At 35.8% G+C, this 23,737-nt stretch overlaps 1 protein-coding gene across 1 annotated transcript; it reads left to right on the top strand.

The window, feature by feature from the left end:
* The first annotated feature begins 288 nt into the window (after nt 1-288).
* mrpl39 (mitochondrial ribosomal protein L39) lies at nt 289-19,726 on the top strand. Its single transcript, XM_030157781.1, has 10 exons — nt 289-471; nt 2,593-2,799; nt 4,270-4,409; nt 4,636-4,735; nt 5,160-5,227; nt 7,304-7,416; nt 10,151-10,216; nt 10,315-10,468; nt 14,889-14,936; nt 19,568-19,726. The coding sequence occupies exons 1-10, from the start codon at nt 435-437 to the stop codon at nt 19,637-19,639; spliced, it is 1,005 nt and encodes a 334-aa protein (XP_030013641.1). The 5' UTR covers nt 289-434; the 3' UTR covers nt 19,640-19,726.
* The last annotated feature ends 4,011 nt before the right edge of the window (nt 19,727-23,737 follow it).

Below are 23,737 nucleotides of genomic sequence, written 5' to 3'. Positions count from 1 at the left end.
TCATACATTGTGAATGCTGAGGTAATTGAAGAAGAAATTTATAGATGTAACTATAGTACTGGGAAAATATATCAGAGATCTCAGTCTATTTATATAGCAGCTGTCTTCATGTTAGCACTACTTTGATACAAACACCATATTTTATTGTCCCTACAGGATATAATTAAATGTGCAGTGTGAGTTTATGATCTATTAATTCAATTCAGTACTAACAGCGACACGTGGTGGCTTAAATCGGAACCATATTCTCTAGTCGGAGTCACACGGAACCGTCAGTGTCTGACTTTTGTTCCCACCGGAACTAAATACGTGTTGCACACGAAACAGGCATGGCGTCCTTCAGTGAAATTCAATAACAGAATTCAGTCATTTTCTTGTCCCTCTGTAAATATAAAGGGTTGTTTTGGTATTTATATGAACATATTTTCTTCATAATGGCGACGAGGAGCGTGTGTCTATTTCTCCAGCGACGTAAGTGACGTTAATTAGCGGAATTAGCATGTGACCTGAGCTAGCAAGTAGTAGTAATAGCATGTATCCTTAGTGTTATGTTATGGAATACGCTAAAAGTAAGTTAAGTCTGAGCAGTAATGTATTTAAGCTTTATCAACAGTAGAGGGCTCTATCTGTAATGAATATAACACTGTTAATTAAGCATTTGTCTTATCTTGGCTTCATATTTTGTGACAGTTACAAGTGCATATTGATTTTTTTCTCACCATGTTCAGTAGCACATATTTTAAATAGAATGGGCTAAAGTTGTATTAACATGACCATATAATAGGAACTACGGTGACTTTTATAATATCATTAATGGGTGGATAAATTCTGTGAACATATTAGAAAAAAAAATATTGAACAGCCATCTCGAGTTTTTTTTTTTTTTTTGTCATTACAGTATCATTACAGTACTAAGTTATTATACTTACATACACATTTTAGATACTTATATTTAACTATAGTATATCCAGGATCTATCTATCTATCTATCTATCTATCTATCTATCTATCTATCTATCTATCTATCTATCTATCTATCTATCTATCTATCTATCTATCTATCTATCTATTTTTTTCATTAGCCTTTATTTTCCATTCCACTACTTTTTAGTTCACTAATTTGTCTGACAGCTTTCACTACAGGGCATAGTCAAGCGGTTATGTAGGGTAAAAAAAAATGTTCAGATGATAATGAGTGGGCCTACATTTACCTGGCATATAAGTGTAATGCATGGATGGAAAGGGTATTTCTGGTACTTTGAGGCCATGTAAAGACATTTGTTAATTTCAGCCATTTTCACTGAAATCTTTGTAGGGTAAAAAAAAAAAAAAAACTACATAAAAAATTTGCAAATATTTTCAGCAGATAGAAAGTTGCTGTTTCACTTGAATTTGCCAAAATTAACATTATCATAGTGTGAGGTATATTGTTGACTGTAAGTCCTGCAATTTTGGTGAAAAAAAAATTAATGGGTCTAGGATTGGGGGATATCAATATGAAGGGAAGTCTGGTTACGTAGGGTAAATTCTCAAGTGTTAGAGGCTGGTAATCCAGACTGTCTGTCAAACACAAATGATTTAATATTATCCCAATATCATGCTTGGAGTGAATAAGTATAAATAATGCTTAAAACCCATAATTTTTTTTTTGTTTATTTTGAATATGCAACAAGACAAAGTAATCTTATTTAGTCCTTAGAAATACAACAAAGTAAGAAGACATGGGAAAGCATTAAGCATTAAGGTTGAGATATAAACCAGTACTCTGGTGAGCAGGTAAAGTATGAGACAAAAAATGTAAATGTGGATGTCAAACATAGATGTCAAAAACAATGAAAATCAATCTGCTTTTTTTTTTTTTTTTAAAGACATCATTTAGAAAGAGTAAAGTTGGTTTTAGGACTCCCAAAGAGTTATGTATCAGCTACAGCTCTTAAAGTATTTTTTTGTCACCCAACATGTTCATAGTCCTCTGACTGTGCCCTACAGCGCTTTACAGATTACAATTTCCATCCTCCTCTTGTGAACTCAAAACCATGTATCTTTGTGAGCACTGGTTTTGGATGGCTGCATTAAACTGAAGAATGATTTATTTCCTTTATGGGTAGAGAAGCCTGTCTTCTGTATTAAGATGAATAACTCTAAAACTCTTGGATTAAATTAAGACATGCATCATTGCAAAGCTCAAAAGAGGCCTGTTTTTCTAAACTTATGTGCTCCTCATAGAACAGCAACACTATGCACATATAGTTATCTCATAGAAAAGGATGCATTTCTGTTGATTAAACGACTAACAGTATATAAAATAGGTGAAATAAGTTTAACCTCAAGCATGTAAAGCAGTCAAATGTAACATATATATTAATTAAGCTGGAAAATGAATCCAAAACTATCCTATATTAGAGTAAATCACTTACAATGACACTTTTATTGCACAGTAGACATGTTTACTTTGATACATTTTGATGATAACGCTTACAAACTCTTACTTAATGCACACTTAAAGCACAACTTTTACTGAAGTCAGACATTTAAATACTTGTTCCCTCTCTGTTTATTTGTTGCTTCTGTCCTGCTCCTTCTTCTCCACAGGCTTTGCTTCTGCTGCAGCTGCCGTCCGTCCTCCGCCTTCTGAAGTTCGCAGCCAGCGTAATGCCATCTTTTCCAGAGAACAGGCCAGGCAGAGAGCTCTGTACCCCCGTATCGAGAAGATAGAAGTATCCATGCAGGGTCCAGGTCTGGATGGGACGCTGCTCATCATGAACAAAGGAATGTCCACTCCACTGAGCTGTGCCCGACGTGAGTAAAAGGAGGAAGGAAGCTGATGTTAGAGACATGGATATGTTTGAGTTTCCAGAATTTCTGTGGAACTTCACACTTTGCTTCATTTGCATCCGTGGACAGTTGATATGACTCAAACCTCACTCTGATATACTGTAGGCCGTTTCAGATGTCAGGAAATGAGCAACATATCACAATATCATACAATTTCTGTAAATTCAATTCATAAAATGACCACATTGGATAGACCTTAAGCTTATTATATTTTATATTGCATACTAATCAAATGAATGGTTACTGGCATATTTTTGGTTATTTTTCTTTTTCCACACTTTATTATCCACTTATTACAACTTTTATGCTGTAATTATTAAACTATACATACATACATATATAAACAATATAAATACATCCAACATAATTAGCTATTTATTATTATTAATATTATCATTATTACCACCTTGCTACTCGTTGTTTCTACTAGTACTTTACAGTGTGCAATTTCCCGTTTTTTTTTCAATACTTTTTTTTTTCTTCTTTTTTTTTGGGGGAGAAATTCTGTTTATTGACATTTTTTTTGTTGAACACATACAAATCACAAAATCAGTAAATGTACACAGCGGATGCCCTCATTCCCCTTGTTCCCCCCCTACCCCACCCCATGATCCCAGATCCTCTAAAGGAAAAGAGAAAACAAAATACAAAGGAGAGAGTGTTGTGATGAAGAAGGACTAATAGAACAAAGTGCAATATCCAAATAAATAAAATTAAAATGAATTAAAAAAAAAAAAAGATAAATAAATAGTAATAGTAGTAGTAAGTAAATATATAAATTTAAAAAGAAAAAAAGAGGGTAAAAAAACGGGAAATGAAATAAATAAACACAGCATTGGTTAAAGTTGCTGTTTTCTTTTTTATAGTTATTGTTTTGCTATTTTCTTGTATTTTTTTTCTTGTGTGTATATTTGGTGTTGTGCTGCTATTGGAACCTCAATTTTCTGAGGGTTTTGCCTGAAGGATCGATAAAGTTCTATCTAATCTAAACTAATCTAATCTATTTAGAGCATTTGTGCAAAGACTGAAATAAATACATAATAAATATAGGTGTAAAGTAGTAACTGAAACAAAAATTAATGTAACATAAATATAAGTATATAAACTGCCAAATATAGACGTGGAAGACTTTCAAATTTCGCAAAGTAAGGCTATAAAATGTAAAATATTAATTACTTTATAAAATAAAGTAATTAAGCTCCTTGTTTTGTCTTGGCTGGTCACACTTCTCTTTTCAGAATTACCTCTAATATGAAGCAATAGATGTTTTTATATTAGACTTTACTAATTCTGTTTTGATTACTGTTCATCTAGAATTTTGTTGGACAAATAAATAATGCTTTATGTGCCTCCAAGTTATAGCTAAGCTTTTTTTAATCAATAAATTGTTGATAATTTAGTCAACACGCTCTGAAACTGCTGTGTTTTCCACAGACTTGACAGAACATCATGTGAACAACTCAGTCCTGGCTTTAGTGGACGGAGAGCTGTGGCCCCTCCACCAGCCGCTCACCCACTCCTGTACACTGACACTGCTTACTTTTAAAGACAGTGACCCCACTCTGGTCAATCAGGTACTGAACACCACATCCAAACAGAATTTAAAGCAGAATATCATCTCATTTTAGATGTTTTTGTGTGTTCATTTCATGCAGAAGCTCAGTTAAGGTTTATTCTAATTAATTGAGGATCTATAATAAAATATTGTAATCAAGTTACTTTGAATTATCACCACCTGACCCAAAACAGTTCATTGAATGTTTTATTACACTTATTCATTGTGTTCTCTTTCCCTCTCAGGCTTATTGGCGTTCCTGCTCTGCCCTGCTGGGTCAGGTTCTGGAGACCGCCTTCAAGGATGAATACACGGTGGATCTGCTCAACACACCTGAAGTTCCAGGTAAAAAAAAAAAAATATTGAAATTTTATAAACACATAGTCACCAAAAAAACCAAAAAACTAACAAACAAACCTTGCTTGGGTATACTACACAACAATAAATTCACATTATTCAGTCTTTCCACCATTCCAGGTTCTGTAATCAGTCCATTTATTCCATTTTTTGTCCATTTGTGCTTCTTGTAGTCACAGTTTGTGAGTTATTTTTTCCATTGTATATATTCCCTCAATAATTGTGATCCGTTGGTCCTTTGTTGGTGGTTCTGTCTTTCCCCAATTCCTTGAAATAGCTTTTTTGTAAGCCACTAAAAGCAGAGTTTCCAGGTTCATATACACAGACTCACAGGACGTTAGTTATGACAGAGGTTTACAATGACTGACTGACAGATGGGTCTGTTCTATGTATTTGACTCTGTTTCCTTTAGTCACTTCAGGAGCTTTCTGCTGTGATGTCGTGCTCGACTCTCAACTGGACTCGTGGACAGCCTCTGAGGTGAGTGTCTGTGTTGGTTTATCTACAAAAAAACCTGTCCTTTTGCAGGATTCCCGTGAGGTCTTAAAAAGTCTTATAAGTCCTGAATTTACTGCATTTAATACCTTAAAAAGTCTTTAAAAGGCATTAACTTATAAAGACCCAAACATCCATCAGCGACCAAAAGCATCTGCTAATCTAAAATGTTTAATATCTGTTGGTCCACTAATTCCATCAATACATGTAAATAACTGGTGTAAAATACAGTTTATCATCTTTTCTTGGTCATCAGATATGACCCATTTGGACGTTCAGAGGCTCGGTAGTTACCGTGGAAACACCATAATCTTCTACAATATTGATTCACCAGTAAAACCCATGGAGTTTGATAAATGGCAGTGGATGGAGACACTTGGTTAATGGTATATTTTGCTGATAAAGTCGCTTTTTCCTCACTTTTCTGTGCCTTTGATATAATAGCCCTCAACTGTAATCTGAGTTTTTATGCACATCTACATGATCGGTAAATTTAATATAGGAAAATACCTGATTTTCACTTAAAAAAATGTGAAATACAGAGGATAATGTCATAATAAATTGTGATAAATCACTTAAGAAAAGTTAAATATAAAGAAAAAAATTGTTGGAACTTCCACAAAAGTAACACTGGGTCTTTATGGGTTATATTTGACATTGTAGGTCTTAAGTTGTGTTGTGTTTAAATGTGTCTGTTAAATGTCCAAACTGCAAAGAAAGTAACATTAGTCGACTCAGTTCCACCTGTTCCAACCCGATAATTTATATTAAAATTAGGAACTGATTACCGTTAACTTTGCAGCCCCCAGTGAGAGATGACTTGGAACGGTGGGAATTAAGGCGTTGGAATAAATAAATAAATTTTCCTAAATTCTACAACTCACAAATTTTTGCCAGTTTGGCTGCGAAATAAGCTGTGAAATGGCCATTAAATTCTGTTCTAAGTAGTCTTAAAAGGGTCTTAAGAAGTCTTAAAGTTAACTTGTAGAAACCTGTAGGAACCCTGTTTTGTAAATATGGTCTTTTAAATTTCCATTAGCTGTAGCCGCTTCCTTCCAAACGTTGAGACGTAGACTTTTTAGTTTTTAGTTTATGATGGTGTGCTACATTCAGGCTGCAGATCTTTCAAATCAAATGGAATCTGATTTTTCTAAATTTTATTACTGATTTGGTCGATTTATATATGTGGTCCTAAATGATTTTTTTTTTTTTTTATTACAATGCAGCCTCTCTGTAAAGGTTCCATAACTCTACCCTGGTGGGAGTTACTCAATGAATGCTAAAATGGACAACCTTGACTACTGTACAACCAGAGGGGATGTATAGTAACTAGTGTGTGTTTGACAGCCAAGTTAAAAAAAAATATATATCAAAAGACAAGAACAAAAAAAAAACATGATTAAGGTAAATGTGACTATTTCTCCCCTGGGTGTCAATTACATATAAGCTAAGATGGATAAAAAAGTCAGAACAGACAAAAAAAAATCATCTCTGTGTAATAAATGTAGCACTAAGGCTGACAGTGTGAACATAAACTGCCAACATTAATATCATTAAACAAACTCTGAAGTGATAAGAGCCGGACTCACCACTAGAGGTCACCAAAACCAACATTTAGCTGGATTCAAGTCTGATATAGTATTTAATTCCCATCTGTTTATTAGAGTGATTGTCCACAGTCACCATTATCGCTGTGAATGACGGCCCTTAGAATATCCACAGTCTTTATAATGAGTCATTATTTGGATTTATGCCGTTATTAGAGCTGTCTTCCACAGAACCTTTGGCATAAGGATTGATTTTTTTCAGTGTCTCTGATAAATGTGTGACTAAATTTAGTAGTGGGTAGTGTGAGACAGCTGGTGTATCCATAAGTAGACGTAAATGCGTTGAAGTGTGATTTCTGTCTCTAAACTCGTCGCCCTCCGAAGTGAAATCTGTGTCTGGCATCAGCAGGTGCACAGGAGGCATGAATCAGAGCTTCAGCAGAACATTGAAATGTCTTGGGAAGATGGAAACAACCTGTCAATCTGTTTGTGTTTTTTTTTTTTTTTTCTGCAGGAAGCGTTGCGGTCTCTGACCCGCGGAGCTCAGCAGCTCATCCACCAGGACCTGGCGTGGGAGCCCCTAGAAGTGATGCCTTCAGTGGCCCTCGAGGTCTTCTCACACAGCAGGTAGATGCATCATCATAGACTGAGACAGGCTTTATTTGTCATTCTACATTTACATCGGAAAATGAAATTTCAGTGGAGTTGGCTCAGGAGGCAGCAGCAATAAATAAAACAGACGCTATGGGTGCTCCTATGAAACTGGGCTCATTTTGGTACCAGCTTTTTAGACCCAATAATAAAAAAGAAATTTAGACATATTTCGCCTCAGGATGCACCCAATGATGACCTCAGATAAATGCAAAAAAAATTATACTCTTGTTCTGAGCCATCCCAAAATTAATGAATTTTTAATAAAATACTGGGGTCAAAAATAGGACCAAATTTCGGACATGAAAATCTACCTTGGTGTCAGTGCATTTTACCAGGAAAATATGGCTTGAAATGATCTTATATACCGCTATAAATAAAGACACTGTGTTAAATTTGTTGATCCTAGTGGTTTTTCTAATCCAGACTTGCGGGTTTTTCATGAATCTGCAGTCTCATTCCAGGTTTTGTATGTAACCCATCGTGTCCACTTGCGTTACATGCAGAACCTGCCCAGTTAAACACAAATAATTGTGAGTGATTTTGCAACAGCAGTCATTTTTGTGAAACACTCTGCCTAGCATAATTAGTTCAATTCCTAAAATGTGCCTGTGAGAGAATAAAAGATATTTAAGAAAAAAAAAAAAAAAAAATTGTGTGTAATTTTCTTGTCCTTTTGACCATGTTACATGCAGATTTTTGTATAAAAATAAGAAAAAAAAAAAACGATAAAAATGTGTTCTATCTGAAAAATAGTTTCTCTTTTATCTCTGTAAATATTTATTTTTAAAATAGACCCAGAGTGCTTCCAAATTTGCTTCCTAACATTAGTCTACATCTGGTTTGAATTTTTAGCCCCTCTGTCCTGTTTTTAGGAACCAGTTTCATAGAAGCACCCATATACAAGTTAGAATAAATATGCGTATAAAAACTATGGTTTATGCTCCATTCATTGGGTGCTGTATAAATATGATGGCCTTTTGCTGTTTGTTGGCCAGGCGGCTAATCTTGTTTAAATGGAAGTTTGCCCCCCCCCCCACTCCACCCCCCACATATGGTCAATGGATCAGAGGTTATGCACCATATTCACCTAGAAAAAATTTGATATATCATTCGGGGTTCCACCAGAAATTTCTAACATATCTATGTAGCTTCAGTATCTGTGTACCTGTTTACTTATTTATTTTTTCATTCATTTTTAATTTTCTTTCCCCTTATTTATTTATTTGTGTGTATGTGAACTTATGAATATGCACGTGTATATATGTATGTGTCTGTACATATATTTGAAGGGGGTTTATATATTTTTGTGTGTAAGTATATTATGTCCGGCTGCATATAAACTTAACGAAGGTCCAGTACTTAGGGTGGGTGGGGGGGCAGTTGGATATGAACTGGATACAACAGTTTCATGTTCAAGTTGTATGTTTCTTGTTGTACAGGGTGGGGAAGCAAAATTTACAATATTTTGAGGCAGGGATTGAAAGACAGTGTATGACCAATTAGTTTATTGAAAGTCATGAGAATTTATTTGCCACAAGAAAATGTACATAATAGAAAATATTTTTATTCTATGTGTCCTCCTTCTTTCTCAATAACTGCCTTCACACACTTCCTGAAACTTGCGCAAGCGTTCCTCAAATATTGGGGTGACAACTTCTCCCATTCTTCTTTAATAGTATCTTGCAGACTTTCTTGTAATAGTTTTGCTCATAGTCATTCTCTTCTTTCCATTATAAACAGTCTTTATGGACACTCCAACTATTTTTGAAATCTCCTTTGGTGTGACGAGTGCATTCAGCAAATCACACACTCTTTGACGTTTGCTTTCCTGATTACTCATATGGGCAAAAGTTTCTGAAAAGGTCTGGATAATAGTGTTAGGTATGATTATGACATCAATATATGTTTGGTTTCAAAACAATTGACGTAGTGCCTGCTGAGAAAAAACAACTACATGTTCATTGTAAATTTTGCTTCCCCACCCTGTACATTTGACAGGATTTCCGCAGGTCATTAAAAAGCATTAAATTTGATGTCCAGATGCATTAAAAAATTAAATATACTTGATGGGAAAAAAAGCATTGTTATTCACAATTTATTTTGATGATATAAACATTTAATTATTTTAATCAGAAGTATAGTGTGATGATTGACAGGTGGAACCCTTTAATGGACTGTTGTTTATGGCCGATACACGATGTCACAACACCGGATGCTTGGAATGCAACGAGCTGTGTGTGTGCTCATGCTGTGGTGAAAGAGCGGAGGGAATATTAGCAAATGTGGGAAAAATTTAAAAATGCAAGTTTCAGCAGGAGTGATTGGAGGAGGAACTATTCAGAACCTGATTAAAGCCTGTTGATGGGAAACTGTCATTAAACTATAAATATGAAAGTGTATGTGCAGTTGGACATAGGCATTAAATTTGTTTAAAGTGGCACTAAAAAGCATTAAATTAGATTTGCTGATATCTGCAGGAACCCTGTTTGAAAATTCACAAAATAAAAAAGACCTTGACAAAAGAAAAAAACTAGCTCAGTGATTTTAAAAAAAACTATTATCAGTTGTAAAAGCCATGAATCTGTTATCAGTTGACTGTTTTAGCCTCTTTATGGGTGCTTCTGTTCTCTTTATACCTCCTCTTTCAATGTTTCCTTCCATGGACTGCAGTATCAGCATTTACTGAGTGTTTGTTTTCTGGTCACAGTGTCAAACAGGAAGAGGTGGAGCAGAAGGCAGCAGACAGCCCCAAAGGCACAGTGTTATTGTACAGGTAACGTCCTCCGCTCACACTTTGGTTAGAACCTGTTTTTTTTTTTTTCTGTTTTTTGTTCATAGTGGACCAGTCACCCTTATCTGACTGTGTTGTAGGTGTGGGGACCATGTTCTGTTGAGTGGGGGTCCTCTTGTGGCCAGGACGGGCCTGTGTTCGCAGTATGAGGTGACGGCTCTCCACAGTCTGGGTGAAGGGCCCCGGGGTTTACACCGACGAGCACAGGGCCTGTCCCTCCCCCTGCAGCTGCAGGTACGAACACAGACACAGCCTCGATAAGAAAGATAATAAGGGGCTGTTTTTGGTGTGAGTGACCACCCATTTCATTCTGTCAGTGTTCCATAAAACCAGCTCTGGAGGTGTTCAATCCAGAGTCTGGACTACTCCCATCTGGTTCATGGTTATGAACGTTATGCCTTAAAACACAGGTGTCAAATATACGGCCCGACAAATGGTCCAATCTGGCCTGGGGGATGAATTTGTAAAATGCAAAAGTTAAACAAGGCTTTCATAATCATTTTAGTCCAGGGGTCACATACAGACCAATTCAGTCTCAAATGGACCAGGAAAATACTATCATAATAACCTGTAAATAATGACAACCCCAAATGTTTCTGTTTGTTTTAGTGTAAAAAAGTAAACTTACATGAAAATGTTTTACATTAACAAACTACCCTTTCTCAAAAATGTGAATAACCTGAACAAATATGAACAACCTGAAATGTCTTAAGAGAAGTTCGTGTAATGATAAAGTGCGGCCTAATATTGTTAAAATTGCACTTATTTTAAGACATTTCAGATGGTGTTTGTTATTCACATTTTAAATCAATTTCATTTTATTTGGAAAGCTCAATATCACAACAAGTTGCCTCAAAGGGCTTTACACAATTCACTGGAAAAAATCAAAATCCTACCAAATGTATTTTTCTCGTTCCTCGTCAAAATATCTCATCACACTTAACACAAGACGATAATCACCAAAAGAGTAACTTTTTATTGAGAGATATTAACTTATTTTTAGACAATAGATCAATGAAAATCGTGTTTGAAGAAATCTTACCAAGATAATTTTCACTTGTCCCATTGGCAGATTTTTTTTTTTGCTGAATTCAAGATGGTTTTTTTTGCTAAATTCAACCAAAGAAATGTGCCAGTGGAACAAGTTAAAATTATCTTGCTAAGATTTCTTCAAAATGAGATTTTCAAGATCTGTTGTCTAAAAATAAGTTCTTATATCTCACTGAAAAGTTACTCTTTAGGTGATTATGTCTCATTTTATGTGTGATGAGATATTTTGATTAGAAATTAGAAAAATACACTTGGTAAGATTTAAATTTTTTCCAGTGTTTGTTGACAGTCAAATAAACAGTCGATAAAGTAAATGGATTAATGTCCCAGGCTTGCCCTGTCCTTAGACCCTCCTTCTCTTCAAGGAAAAACTCCAAAAACCCAGTAGGAAAACTATGGAAACTTTGTAGACGTAAACATTCTCATGATGTACTTTGTCTTTCTCCACTGTTATTGTTTTACTGGTCCGGCCCACTTTAGATCATATTGGCCTGAATGTGGCCCTTGAAGTAAAATTAATTTGACACCCCTACCTTAAAATATGTTAAACATGACTGTAACAGGCCTTAAAACTTAATCAGATTTAGTGCTTTGTTGAAATCTGTTGAACAATGTACATGAAACACCCAGATTAGAATCTTAAGCAGGCCTATAAAGGTGCATGTGAGTCAGAAATACATGACATAAAAACGTCTGACACCACCCGTTATAGTTTTGCATTCACATTTGGATCCCCAGAGTCCACTACCAGCACAAGAGACAGGAAACCAAGTCTTACATCACTTTCATAACGTTTTTTAAAAAGGTCTTACAAAAGCTTATTATTAGTGAGTCCTGCAGAAACCCTGTTCAAGGTTTAAATACAACCACCGCAAGAACCCCATTGTTCCTTTGTGTTCTTACAAACACAGCCTGACCAAAAAAAAGGTTTTGTGCTGAGTTTATCTAAAAGTTTAAAGCAAGACATTTTATTCTTACTAATATTAGGACTTGATTCCTAATGATTGGTATCATCAGAATCATAATATCAATCCAATCCACTTTATTTACGTATATAGCACATTTAAACAACAAGAACATTTCCAAAGTGCTGCATATCATACAAACAATAAAACAATTAAGAGAAATACTAAAAACAATAAATAAGTAGATAAAACTACAGGAATGCTCTAAATAACACAAAATCAAATAGTTAAAAAGTAATAAAATCAATAAAAGTAAATAAATAAAAGACAGAGTGGACGATACAAGTCACACAGAGTTAAAAACCAGAGAATAAAAGTGGGTCTTAAGATGAGACTTAAAACACTTCACTGTGGGGGCTGTTCCGACGTGGGGGGGGCAGGGCATTCCAGATAATATTTTATTAATCCCAGTAAATTATTGTGTGTTAGAACAACAATTTGTAAAATATGTACTGGACAATGTATTATTAATAATTAAAGAAATATATATAAATATCTAAAATCTAAAATATCTAAAATAAAATAAAAATTTAAATTGCCCATAGGTGTGAATGTGAGAGTGATTGTTTGTCTCTATATGTTCAGCCCTGTGATGAACTGGCGACTTGTCCAGGGTGTACCCCGCCTTCGCCCCTATGTAGCTGGGATAGGCTCCAAGCGACCCCCGTGACCCTAGTGAGGATAAAGTGGGTTCAGAAAATGAATGAATGAATATATTAATATGTGCAAAAATATTATGTTTTTAAAAATTATGTGGTTACAATGATATGTATCGTCGCTGTCTGGTTAAACCTTGTAAGTCCATTTTTGTGGAGGACAGAAAACAGAATATATACACTTACAAAAAACAAATATAAAGAGAAAACGTAAATCTGCTATTTATATAAATATTTGTGTAAATTAAGATTTAAAATTAAGTATTATGTCCTCTTTGGTTGAAGATTCTCAGGTATGTTGTTAATGTTATAAAAAGACAATTTATGTTATGCCCAAGTTATTTATATTAGGAGATCCTCAGTTTTGTCTGCATTTCCCAAACCACTAACAGACTGGATACAGACTGTTCTAATGACTGGATGACAAATTATAATGAGCAACTGGAAGAAATATGGAGATCCTCTGTTCCGGGAGTGGATGACGGAAGTGGGAAAAGTAGCGGCATATGAAAAAATGTCATATAGGATGGAGGACAAGACAGAATCATGTCTTTTGAAATGGAGCAAATACCTGGAATCTTTAGATTTCAAAGACTAAAGGCTAAGAGGATTCACACTGAAAACACAAATATCACATCCCTTCTGTTTGTACACTACAAACAAAAAGTTAAGGATATTTTTAATTTTTGGGCTATTTTTTTCAGTTGGGATTCTTGCACAGCGCTTTTTACTTTTTGTGTGTGAATTGAATTGAAACACATTTTTTAATGACCAGACCTAGTTTTATTTACAAATGGCAAAAATGACCAAAACAGATAAAAAAAAAAAGAAATATCCTGAACTTTTTGTTTTGTAGTGTATGTGTGTATATTATGATTAGACACCTCTGTGTAGATATTAATGGTGTATGTATGTATTATACATGGATACTCAAAGTTTATGTGTGCAGGATAGAAAGCCACTATGTCGATGTGAAGACCCCTTTTGGTTTGGTTACGGGTGCGTGGGTAATTTACCAATGCTCGAATGTATTTGATATGTTTTGAAAAAAGACATAAAAAATGCAAGTCATAAACAAAAAATATATATATTTCCTGACTGTTGGGTGAAAAGCTTGTTACTCCATTTTTGGCCTTTTTTTTTTTTTTATTATAAAATGATTTCATTGGTCAGTCTTCATGTTCGCCTGATGGTTTTAGCGGTATTTAACCAATGAAAGGTGTTGAAAACGGCTTGTGATTTCATCTTTTAACTCTGTTCATTTATGTAGAAAATACACTGTTTTTCCAGTTTCGTGAAAAATAACCGTTTTGGACATAAGACGTTTCTGTCCAACCGCGACGATATAATGATTTAATCATATCAACTCTAAAATAATACACCTGCACTAAAGCCACACTGACCTGAAATTTAATTAAACACCATATTTCACATTCACATTCACACCTGCAGTCCATGAGTGTAAATTATTATCGACTTCTTTCTTTGTAACACCCTGAAGAAGGCACATGCAATACACGTTGGTGTGTTTTTAACTCCAGCCCTAATTAGTTAATCTACAGGCCCTCATGAAATAAAGGTGTTTTACAATTTCTAATTTCTAACCGAGCGAGTGCCTGGATTTTTGTCTTTTTCCTATTGTTCATGCCTTCTCCGTGAGCACCTCTGGTTTGTCTAATACCAGCAGCTCCCTGTGAAATAGTTTTTTTTGTCTTACCGTATTTCACATTGTGGAAAAAAAAAGAATTTCAGGCTGCATCTGTTTAAAGTTGAACACATTTGACTTTTACCCACATTCCAACAAAGTTCATGACATTGACTGCAGTAGTTTTTACGTAGTCCTGCTGACAGACAAGATAAACACCTGACCTCAACATTGGCAGGATTTGTTTGTTTGTTGTTGATTTGAGAGTATCTGCCGTTAAAGTACTTTGTTATAGTTTACGTGAGTCTGTGATTGACCTTTTTGATTTCTCTGTGCAGGCTCACCACACAGTTTGGAGGAAACTGCGGAAAAGAGCAGAGAAACTGGTGAGAACAAACCTCGCACACGTCCAACAGCAGCCACTTCAAAGCCAAAGCACTGAGGCCAGCTCAGGGACGGAGGACTGTGGGGGGTGGGGGGTTTGGGGGCAACGGTCTGGTCTACGCACTGGATACTTGTCCAAAGCGCCGGCTGTTCCACATTCAGCCAGCCGCGCTCCCTGGCTGCAGCCGTCACTTCACATTTCACAGAGTAGCCAGGGGTTAGGATTTAACACAGCTATTTTTACTGCTTTGCATTTATATTTTGGCAAAAACAGAGTGAGGAGGCGCAGTGTGGGCTTGAGCATGGAGGAGAAAACAGGTCTGATCCTCGTCTTGAAGGACAAACTGCTGTTTTGTCATCTCCGCATCAAAGCGACGAACACTAACTCCAGATCCAAAGGAGGAGTATTTTTTAATTCTCCTCAGGTTCATGGCTCCTACTCAAGACGTCATAATACTCGGATTGATACGGAGTCAGATCCATCTGAGAATAACCAAGTTTGACTTCAGCGCTAAAGGAGAAGCATAAATTCTTCAAATTCAAACTAGGCTACGAGTTAATTTTGGATGGAGCCATCTAGGCGAAATATATTTTGCTGCAGCCTTTCTGGCTTTCTCTGTGCATCACTGATTACGTAATGAAAAAAAGATGTTCTCATTAATAGCCACACTTGATTTGGCAACTGATGACATACTGCGCTATGTGGCCTACATTTTATTTTTGCAGACATTTGGTTATTCAGGGAATTGACGTAGCACTTAATAAAAAACAAAAGTACGAACATGAGAGTTGGACAGAGATTAGACACAGACGATATTTGGATCACCCCTTTGAGTTTTTCTAAGATCAGGATTAGCATGCAGAGCCACTCCCGAGGAGGCTGGACGTCACTTTTATGATCTTAGAGGACGCTGTCCCATATGAGTACCTGACACACTAATGTCTGCCCTGTTGAGTGTGCATGTGATGCGCATGGAGGACAGTCGTCTTGTCCTTTTTGTCCTGTGTTGTAACCACGCATCACAATCACTAATCAGCCAAGGAGCTATAAACTGTAGCAGGCTGAAGGGCGTTTATACGGTGGGATTTCCAGTAAACACAGGCCACATGCATGCATTAGTTAGGACACATATTCTCAGTTTTCATGAGACACTGATTTGATGCGTCGTGTCTGAATGCTTGTTTTTCCGTGACCTTTTCAACCATCGATGTCAAACTCATTTTAGTTCAGGGGCCACATATTTGACGTCAAGTGGGCCAGAGCAGTAAAATAAGAGGGTAATAACTTAGAAATAATGTTTGTTTTAGAACAAAAAAGTATTACATTTACAAGTTATTGTTAAATAAAAAATGTGAATAACCTTGAATTTCCTTGAACAACCTTAAATTTCTTCAGAAAAATTCGTGCAATTTTAACCCTATTATGCCACAGCTCATTATTTACACATGTGCATTACAACTTGCAGATCACAGTGGATCTACAAATGCACAAAACATTTAGTGACAGGCATCTGGAACTGAAAAATATAGAATTTAACTTTGTGATCAGTACAAATTGATTGTCAGTGTCTTTTGTGTTATCTTTGCAAAGTCAACCCAGGGGCCAGATTGAACCTTTTGGGGGGTTTTGCCCTTATGTTTGACACCTGTGTTTTCAGTGGTACCACGACAAACATTAAGCAGTAGAGAGTGAAGTAGAAAACTACATTCTAAGCAGGTATGAGGAGGTAACACAGCACTGCAACTAATAAAACCATAAAAAAAAAAGCCTGTGTTAACACCTGTGGTTATGAACGTAAAGTAGGCACGCACATTAACAGGGTAAGGTCTGAAAACACTGTGTAAAATTAAAATAATAAAACATGTGACAACAAATATTCAGGGTTCATACGGGTGCTTGAAATCCTTGAAAATGATTGAATTTCAGTGTTGTGTTTTCAAGGTCTGAAAAGTACTTGAATTTTAGTTGAAGTGCTTGAAAGTGCTTGCAATTCTAACTCTGTGATGGGATTTATTTATTTATTTTTCATATTAACTGAAGTCAAAGCTACTTACAGAGAGGTGATACTTTTTGAAAAATAAAACCTTATGTCAAAAAAGAAAGTTAGTGGGTGTTCTCAGGTCAACTCCAGGTACATTTTTATCTTAATCTATGTCTCGGTGCGAGTGTGACTGAAGAACGCTAATTGGCTTCCTTTTTTTGGGGGGGATAAAACTTTGTGTTCTCCTTTCATTTCTAAACTTTTTGCTATTAGAAACATAATTTTAGATGTTTATAGCACGACAGTTTATTAGTGCCACATAAGAAAATAAAAACGCTTGTCACTACAAGAATAAAGTCATAATATTTCAAGAATAAAGTCATAATGTAATGAGAATAAAGTCAATGTATTTAAAAAACAACCTCAGTATTTAATGAAAATAATGTTGTACTTTTATGAGATTAAAGTCATAATGAGAATAAAGTTGTAGTTTACAAAAAACCTCATTATTTAACGAAAATAATGTCGTACTTTTATGAGATTAAAGTCGTAATATTTTGAAAATAAATTCAACAGAGTTTCCGGTTATAAGCAGCAACTTCCACTTCTGTTGGACTGGAAGAACCCTGAATGAAAGTATAACCTCACGAAATGTTCCAAGTTCTCCATTATGTGACGACTGGGTACAACTTTATTCTCTTAAATTATGATATTTTTCCCACCTGTTCGTATTCTTGCAATATTGTGGCTTTATTCTCGAAATATTACGACTTTAATCTCATAAAAGTACGACCTTATTGGTGTTAAATAATGAATCTTTTTAAAACTCCGACTTTATTCTCATTATTTTATGACTTTATTCTGAAAAGTTTTGTATATTTTTTAATTAAAAAACACAATATTTTCTCGTGGTAGGATCCCCAAACACCACACATATCTGCACAAATCTTCCACAAATGCACCTCAACCCTGTACGCGTGATATGAAATGATGATAAAAATATAACTCAACAGAGTCACATGTCGGAAAAAGAGGTGACGTGTTCACAGGTTGTACATAAATCAAGACTAAAATGCCCAACAAAGTGTAGACAATGACAGCTTTGGTTTTATATCTAGAGTCTATAAATCAAACACCTGCCTTCTATAAACTGGAGTCGGCGCCAAGAGGGATTACACCAGCTATCTTTTAAAACAACACACAACTCTGAACATTTGTGAATAAATAGCGATAATAAATAGTTACATGTAATTCCTTTAGTGTGGCCTGAGTGATTTGTGGGTATTTATCCATGAAGAGATTGCTTATTGAGCATTAAAATCCACGTTTTCTATAAAGAGGAAGAAAGAAAAGGGTTCAGTTACAGCAGAGAAACAAAGATAAAATAAGAATAAAATATCATTATGTATCTTTAGTTTATTTCAGTCTCTGTTGGTTTTTGTTTTTGTTTTTTTTACTGAATTAACGCATAAAATATTCAACAACACACTATAATCGCATGGAAAAAACAAATTAATCCGGAAAAGGTGTAGGCTGATGCTATAGATGATTACACCTACCTTTTGTACATATTAAAGCAAACAGGGGCATGGGTTAAAGCAACACTGAAACAAAAACCAAAAACATCTTTATTTCTGTATGAAAGATGGGTAGTTAGCCGTATATATAATAAAAAAAGACACAAAAGAAAATACGCAATAAACATGCAGTGGGATCATGTATTATTTTTATATTTTTTCACCACCTTTTATAAAAATTCAGTCGCTAAACCAACAAAAAATTGCAGAAGAATCCCTCTACAGAAATGAATGAACTTGCGTGTATTCTGTAAATGCTCAGAAAAATGAAATGAAATGTTTATTTTGAAAAACTACTACTAATTATATTCTAGTTGAACTCCCAAGAGAGAAAAGCATTAAAAGCAGCACTATGTCTGTGTCTGATCCCTTTAAAGGAGGCGTAAAAGGCCTGTCGTAGATACTGAACGCGGTATCTACGGCTCGACTAAGCGCGTTTAGTGGAAACGCTACAGAATAAACGACCTTCATGTGGCTCCTGTGCCCCTTTTGGTTAATAGCTCTGAGACTTGGGAACACATACACATGGCCGTTATCCTTGAAGCGTGTGGTCGCCGTTGGATCAAACATGGCTCATGTTGTCTTCAAAACGTGCTTTCAAGCTTTTAATGATGTGAAGTAAACATGCACCTACTGATTATTAATTATTTATTTTATTCAGAGCTTTTTGGACAGAATAAGTCGAACGTATTCCAGTTTTGGAATTACAGTGTTTGGGTTTTTTGGGGTATGCGCGCCACCGTGCTGGAGCAGGTTTTACAAGACGAGCGTGGGCGGCGGTGAGTCGGCTGGAGGCGGTGGAGAAGCAGGTCCCCCCGTCTGCCTCCAGCTGGCGCTCCAAACACAACCGCCCACGCTCCGAACAGATTCTCCCAAATCGTCCCTGTGGGCAGCATCACGCCCCTGTCTTCCATCCCAGTGAAAAATGTTGCTTTAAAGGTTATTTTTAGACTATTTCTGCACATCAAACGCTGCATAAATACAGAAAAGAGGCCAGAAATGTAGCAGTATTAAATAAATAACATTGATGCCTTTTCCTCTCTCTCCCTCTCTCTCTCATTTTTTTTTTTGTAGATTGAAGTTCCGAGATCTGAGGCGACTCCGACATCTCCTGCTGACTCAACTCAACCCACAACCACCCAGTAACAACCTCCAAATGGCCACACACACATATATAAACATGTATCTAAAATGTATTGTTTGTTCAATAAATGCTTACAAATACACAACAAATTACTTCCATTTTCACTCTTTCTTATGCAAATCTCAGCAATTTGAAGGGAAACGTTCTCTGACCCCATTGTGGCACAAAGCACCGACTTATGCATTTGTGTGGAGGAGAAAAATCTGTATCTCCGCCCGGGGTGGGAGCGTTTTATTAGTCTTCAGCTGATTGTGGGCGTACAGGAGCGAAAGACACGTGTGAAAATGGAAATGTGTGTGTGTCAGCAGTTTGCTTAATAACAAAAGCAGAGTGTGTGTTGGCTGAAGGTCAGGCGGCCGCGCAGCTGTTGCGTCTATCAAGTCGGACAGGTGGCTCCGAATCCTCCGAGTGTGTTCAGGGGCAAGTGTGAGAATGCGTGAGCAAGTCTGAGGATTCAAGCCATGACACTGTTTTTTTTTTTTTGTTTGTTTTATGTGTTTTTTTTCCCCACTGTTCTTCGCAGGATTCTTCACGCTTTGACACTTAAGATGCAACACTATTGGTTTCTTAGGGATTTCACCTAAGATGCCGTCGTGTACTTTTTTTTTTTACATTATGACGTTACTTGTAGCCTTTTTTTTTTCTTTCTTTTTTTGTCGAAGTACAGCTGGTTACAGACAGCTGGGATTCTCTAATGAGCAGCAGTGAGTTTTACACTGATCAAAACAACAACATTTACTCAAGCACTTGCATTTTACTTGATTTAATATATGTTTATTTATCTACTCCAAGACATCTTTACAGGGTTCATATGGGTGCTTGAAATCCTTGAAAATGCTTGAATTTCGATGAATTTTCAAGGTCTGAAAAGTGCTTGAATTTCGTTCTTTCGTAACCTTTATTGAAACTCGGAGATATATTGAGGAAGCAACCTCATTTACAATATAGCCGAGACAAAACAAAACATTTAAAACATACAATGAACATATCAGAAAGTAAAAGTGGCAAAGATGAATTAAAAACAGAGAAGGCTACTTAAAAACATGAGCAGCTGAAGGTAAAATAAGATACAATTATGGATTTCAATTGTACTAATGAGAAACGTGTGGTAAGTTTCAGATGGTTTCAGTTTAAGTGCTTGCAATTCTAACTCTGTGATGTGATTTATTTATTTATCTTTTACAAATATCACAAAAATCTACCACTGCTATCAGTAAAAGCACATCTTATATACTCATAGTGATATTGGCTGATCTGTCAGTACATCCTTAAATTGATTTTATCTGCGTTTATTATTGATTAAAAACCTGTGTGTGACCTGACATTGATGAAATTTACTCCTGAGATGTTGTAATGTATGGTGAATCAAAGTTGTAGAAGATGGCGGTGTTTCCATGGTAACTATAGAGCCTCTGAACATCCAAATGGGTCATATCTGATGACCATGAAAAGAAGACAAACTGTATTTCACACCAATTACTTACATGTATTGATAGAATTAGTATTAAACAGTTTAGATATCAGTGGATGTTGAAGTATGTTATTGTTTTTACACAACTGAAACTATCCAGTTTTACTTATAAGAACACAAACTAAATCTGACAAATCATCACAAGATAAATAAGCGAGATACTGATTCAAAAATAAGAATGGGTGCTGAAGTTCAATACAGTCAGTAGTTAATTAAAACCCATAGAGTTGGATCAATGACACTTGGTTTTCCAGTTATTGATAACTTTTCTAAAAAAGTCGCTTTTTCTTAAGTTTTCTCTGTTTTGATATAAGAACCTTTGAATGAACTCTGACTTTTCATAAGCATCTAAATTAAATATAGGAAAATACATGATTTATAGTGAAAAATGCAAAGCACAGACAATAATTTAATAATAAATGGTGATAAATCCCTTAAGAAGGGTTAAGTAGAGAAGATTTCATTTGGGAACTGCCACAAAAGTAGCACTGGGTCTTTATTTACTTTACTTATACTTACATTTTTAGGTTTCTCATGCAGGGCTTTCATTTATAATGAAATCTAAATGCTACTTCTACTGTTCCTTTCTCTGTTATTCTGTTATGTTATAGAACTTCCTTGGACAGTCAAGATCATCGGGCTCAGTAGGGAATATATTAACCCTTAAAGACCCAGCGCTACTTTTGTGTCACTTCCCAAATGAAATGTTCTCTATAGCTAACCTTTCTTAAGTGATTTATCACCATTAATTATAATATTATCCCCTGTATTTTGCATTTTATCAGTATAAATCTGATATTTTCCCGTATTTAATTCACTGATCATGTAGATGTTTGTAAAAGGTTAGATTAAAATTGAGGGTTATTATATCAAAAACAGAAAACTGCAGAAAAAGTGACTCGTTAATTGAACATAAACCAAGCATTTCCACCTACTGTCATGTATCAGTCTCCATGGGTTTTACTGGAGAATCAATGTTGTATTAAATACATACTAACGTTTTTTCCTATATTTAATTTCCTATGCTTAATTTAGATACTTGTGAAAAGTCAGAGTAAATTCAAAAGAAGGAAAAGTGAAGAAAAAGTGACTTGCTTTTTTTTTTTTTTTTTTTTTTTTTTTACCTCCGCCAAGGAGGTTATGTTTTTGCCAGGGTTTGTTTGTTTGTCTGTCTGTTTGTCTGTCCGTTAGTGTGCAACATAACTCAAAAAGTTATGGACAGATTTTGATGAAATTTTCAGGGTTTGTTGGAAATGGGATAAGGAAGAAATGATTAACTTTTGGGGGTGATCCGGAAGAAATCCTGGATTCTGGATCACTTTGAAATTTTCGTTAACATTGTGGTAAATGGGGCCAAAATTTTCGTTTCCCAATATCTCGCTTAATTATTGACCAAAACTCATGAAATTTAACTCAGGAATTGACAATGGGGTCCTCTATCACATTTCAAAGGCTGATCTGGATCTGATCCAGAAGGCGGATTTTATTTTAAAAAATAAATGTAGGATTTGTATCACCGATTATGTGGGGAATTTTTGCGCTTGGCGGAGGTCTGCGCTCTCCGAGTGCTTTTCTAGTTTTTTACTGTAAATGTGTTTTCCTATGTTTAATTTCCTACATTTAATGTAGATATTCATGAAAACTCAAACTTAATTCAAAAGTTATTATATCAAAACAGAAAACTGAAGAAAATGTCACTTTTTCAGCAAAGATATCTATAACTTTATGTGAAAACAAGTGTCTCTATCAACTCATTGATCAGACTTCATGGGTTTTAATGGTGAACCAATGATGTAGAAGATGACGATGTTTCCATGGTAACTACAGAGCCTCTGAACGTCCAAATGGGTCATATCTGATGACCATGAAAGGACGACAAACTGTATTTGGCACCAATTATTTACATGCATTGATGGCTTTAGTGGATGAACTGGTATTAAATATTTTAGATGAGTAGATGTTTGGGTCTTTATGGGTTAAAGCAGATGGGATATAGCATTAAGTAGAAAACCCTGTTGTTTTTTCACATGACAATGACAGACGTTTTCCTACATTTCATCAGTCCGACTGCATCATGCTCCATTAGCAGGCAGCTGAAAATGGAGCCCAGAGAAAAGTTGGCCACTAACACAGCTGTTGCTCCCACTCAAGTATCCCACCACAACCCCCCCATACCATCACACACACTCACAGCCTGAGCCACACCCAAGGACATCTGCCTTTTGGACTTCCATCCAGTCACACCAGCAGCACAATTGAGATGTTTGAACCTGTGCCCTGAATTCCTCACTGCTAGCGCCTGAGCTGGAGAGATGTTTAGGAACGACTGCTGCGCCTGTGACGCTGCTGCTCAAACATTATTAAAATTGAATAACAACTAAAGCACTGCGGAATAATGCATTCGTAGAAATGAATTTATAATGTGTTTTTGTTCTCTGTTTTATGCTGAGGAGTCGATGCAATCCGAGTTGAGTCAACAGCCAAGTCACCCCAGAGGTTTTCTCATTTTAGCTGCGAGCTGAGGCTGACTGAAAGCTGTGAAAGTGTGTGTGAGTCTTCAACTTTAGCCAGATCCACCTTCAGTCCAGTGTGGGTTCAGTCAATAGTAATTCACTGGGGGACCATTGAT

Source organism: Sphaeramia orbicularis, chromosome 2, assembly GCF_902148855.1.
Source record: "Sphaeramia orbicularis chromosome 2, fSphaOr1.1, whole genome shotgun sequence".
In the NCBI taxonomy this organism is placed as follows: domain Eukaryota; kingdom Metazoa; phylum Chordata; class Actinopteri; order Kurtiformes; family Apogonidae; genus Sphaeramia; species Sphaeramia orbicularis.
Note: the sequence above shows the minus strand (reverse complement) of the source record. Positions and strands in the feature narration are given on the sequence as shown.

Coding starts and splice junctions, on each gene's coding strand:
- mrpl39 (XM_030157781.1), top strand. CDS start 435: ATGGCGACGAGGAGCGTGTGTCTATTTCTCCAGCGAC. Junction 2,800..4,269: donor TCCACTGAGCTGTGCCCGAC/GTGAGTAAAAGG, acceptor TGTTTTCCACAG/ACTTGACAGAACATCATGTG. Junction 4,736..5,159: donor CAACACACCTGAAGTTCCAG/GTAAAAAAAAAA, acceptor TGTTTCCTTTAG/TCACTTCAGGAGCTTTCTGC.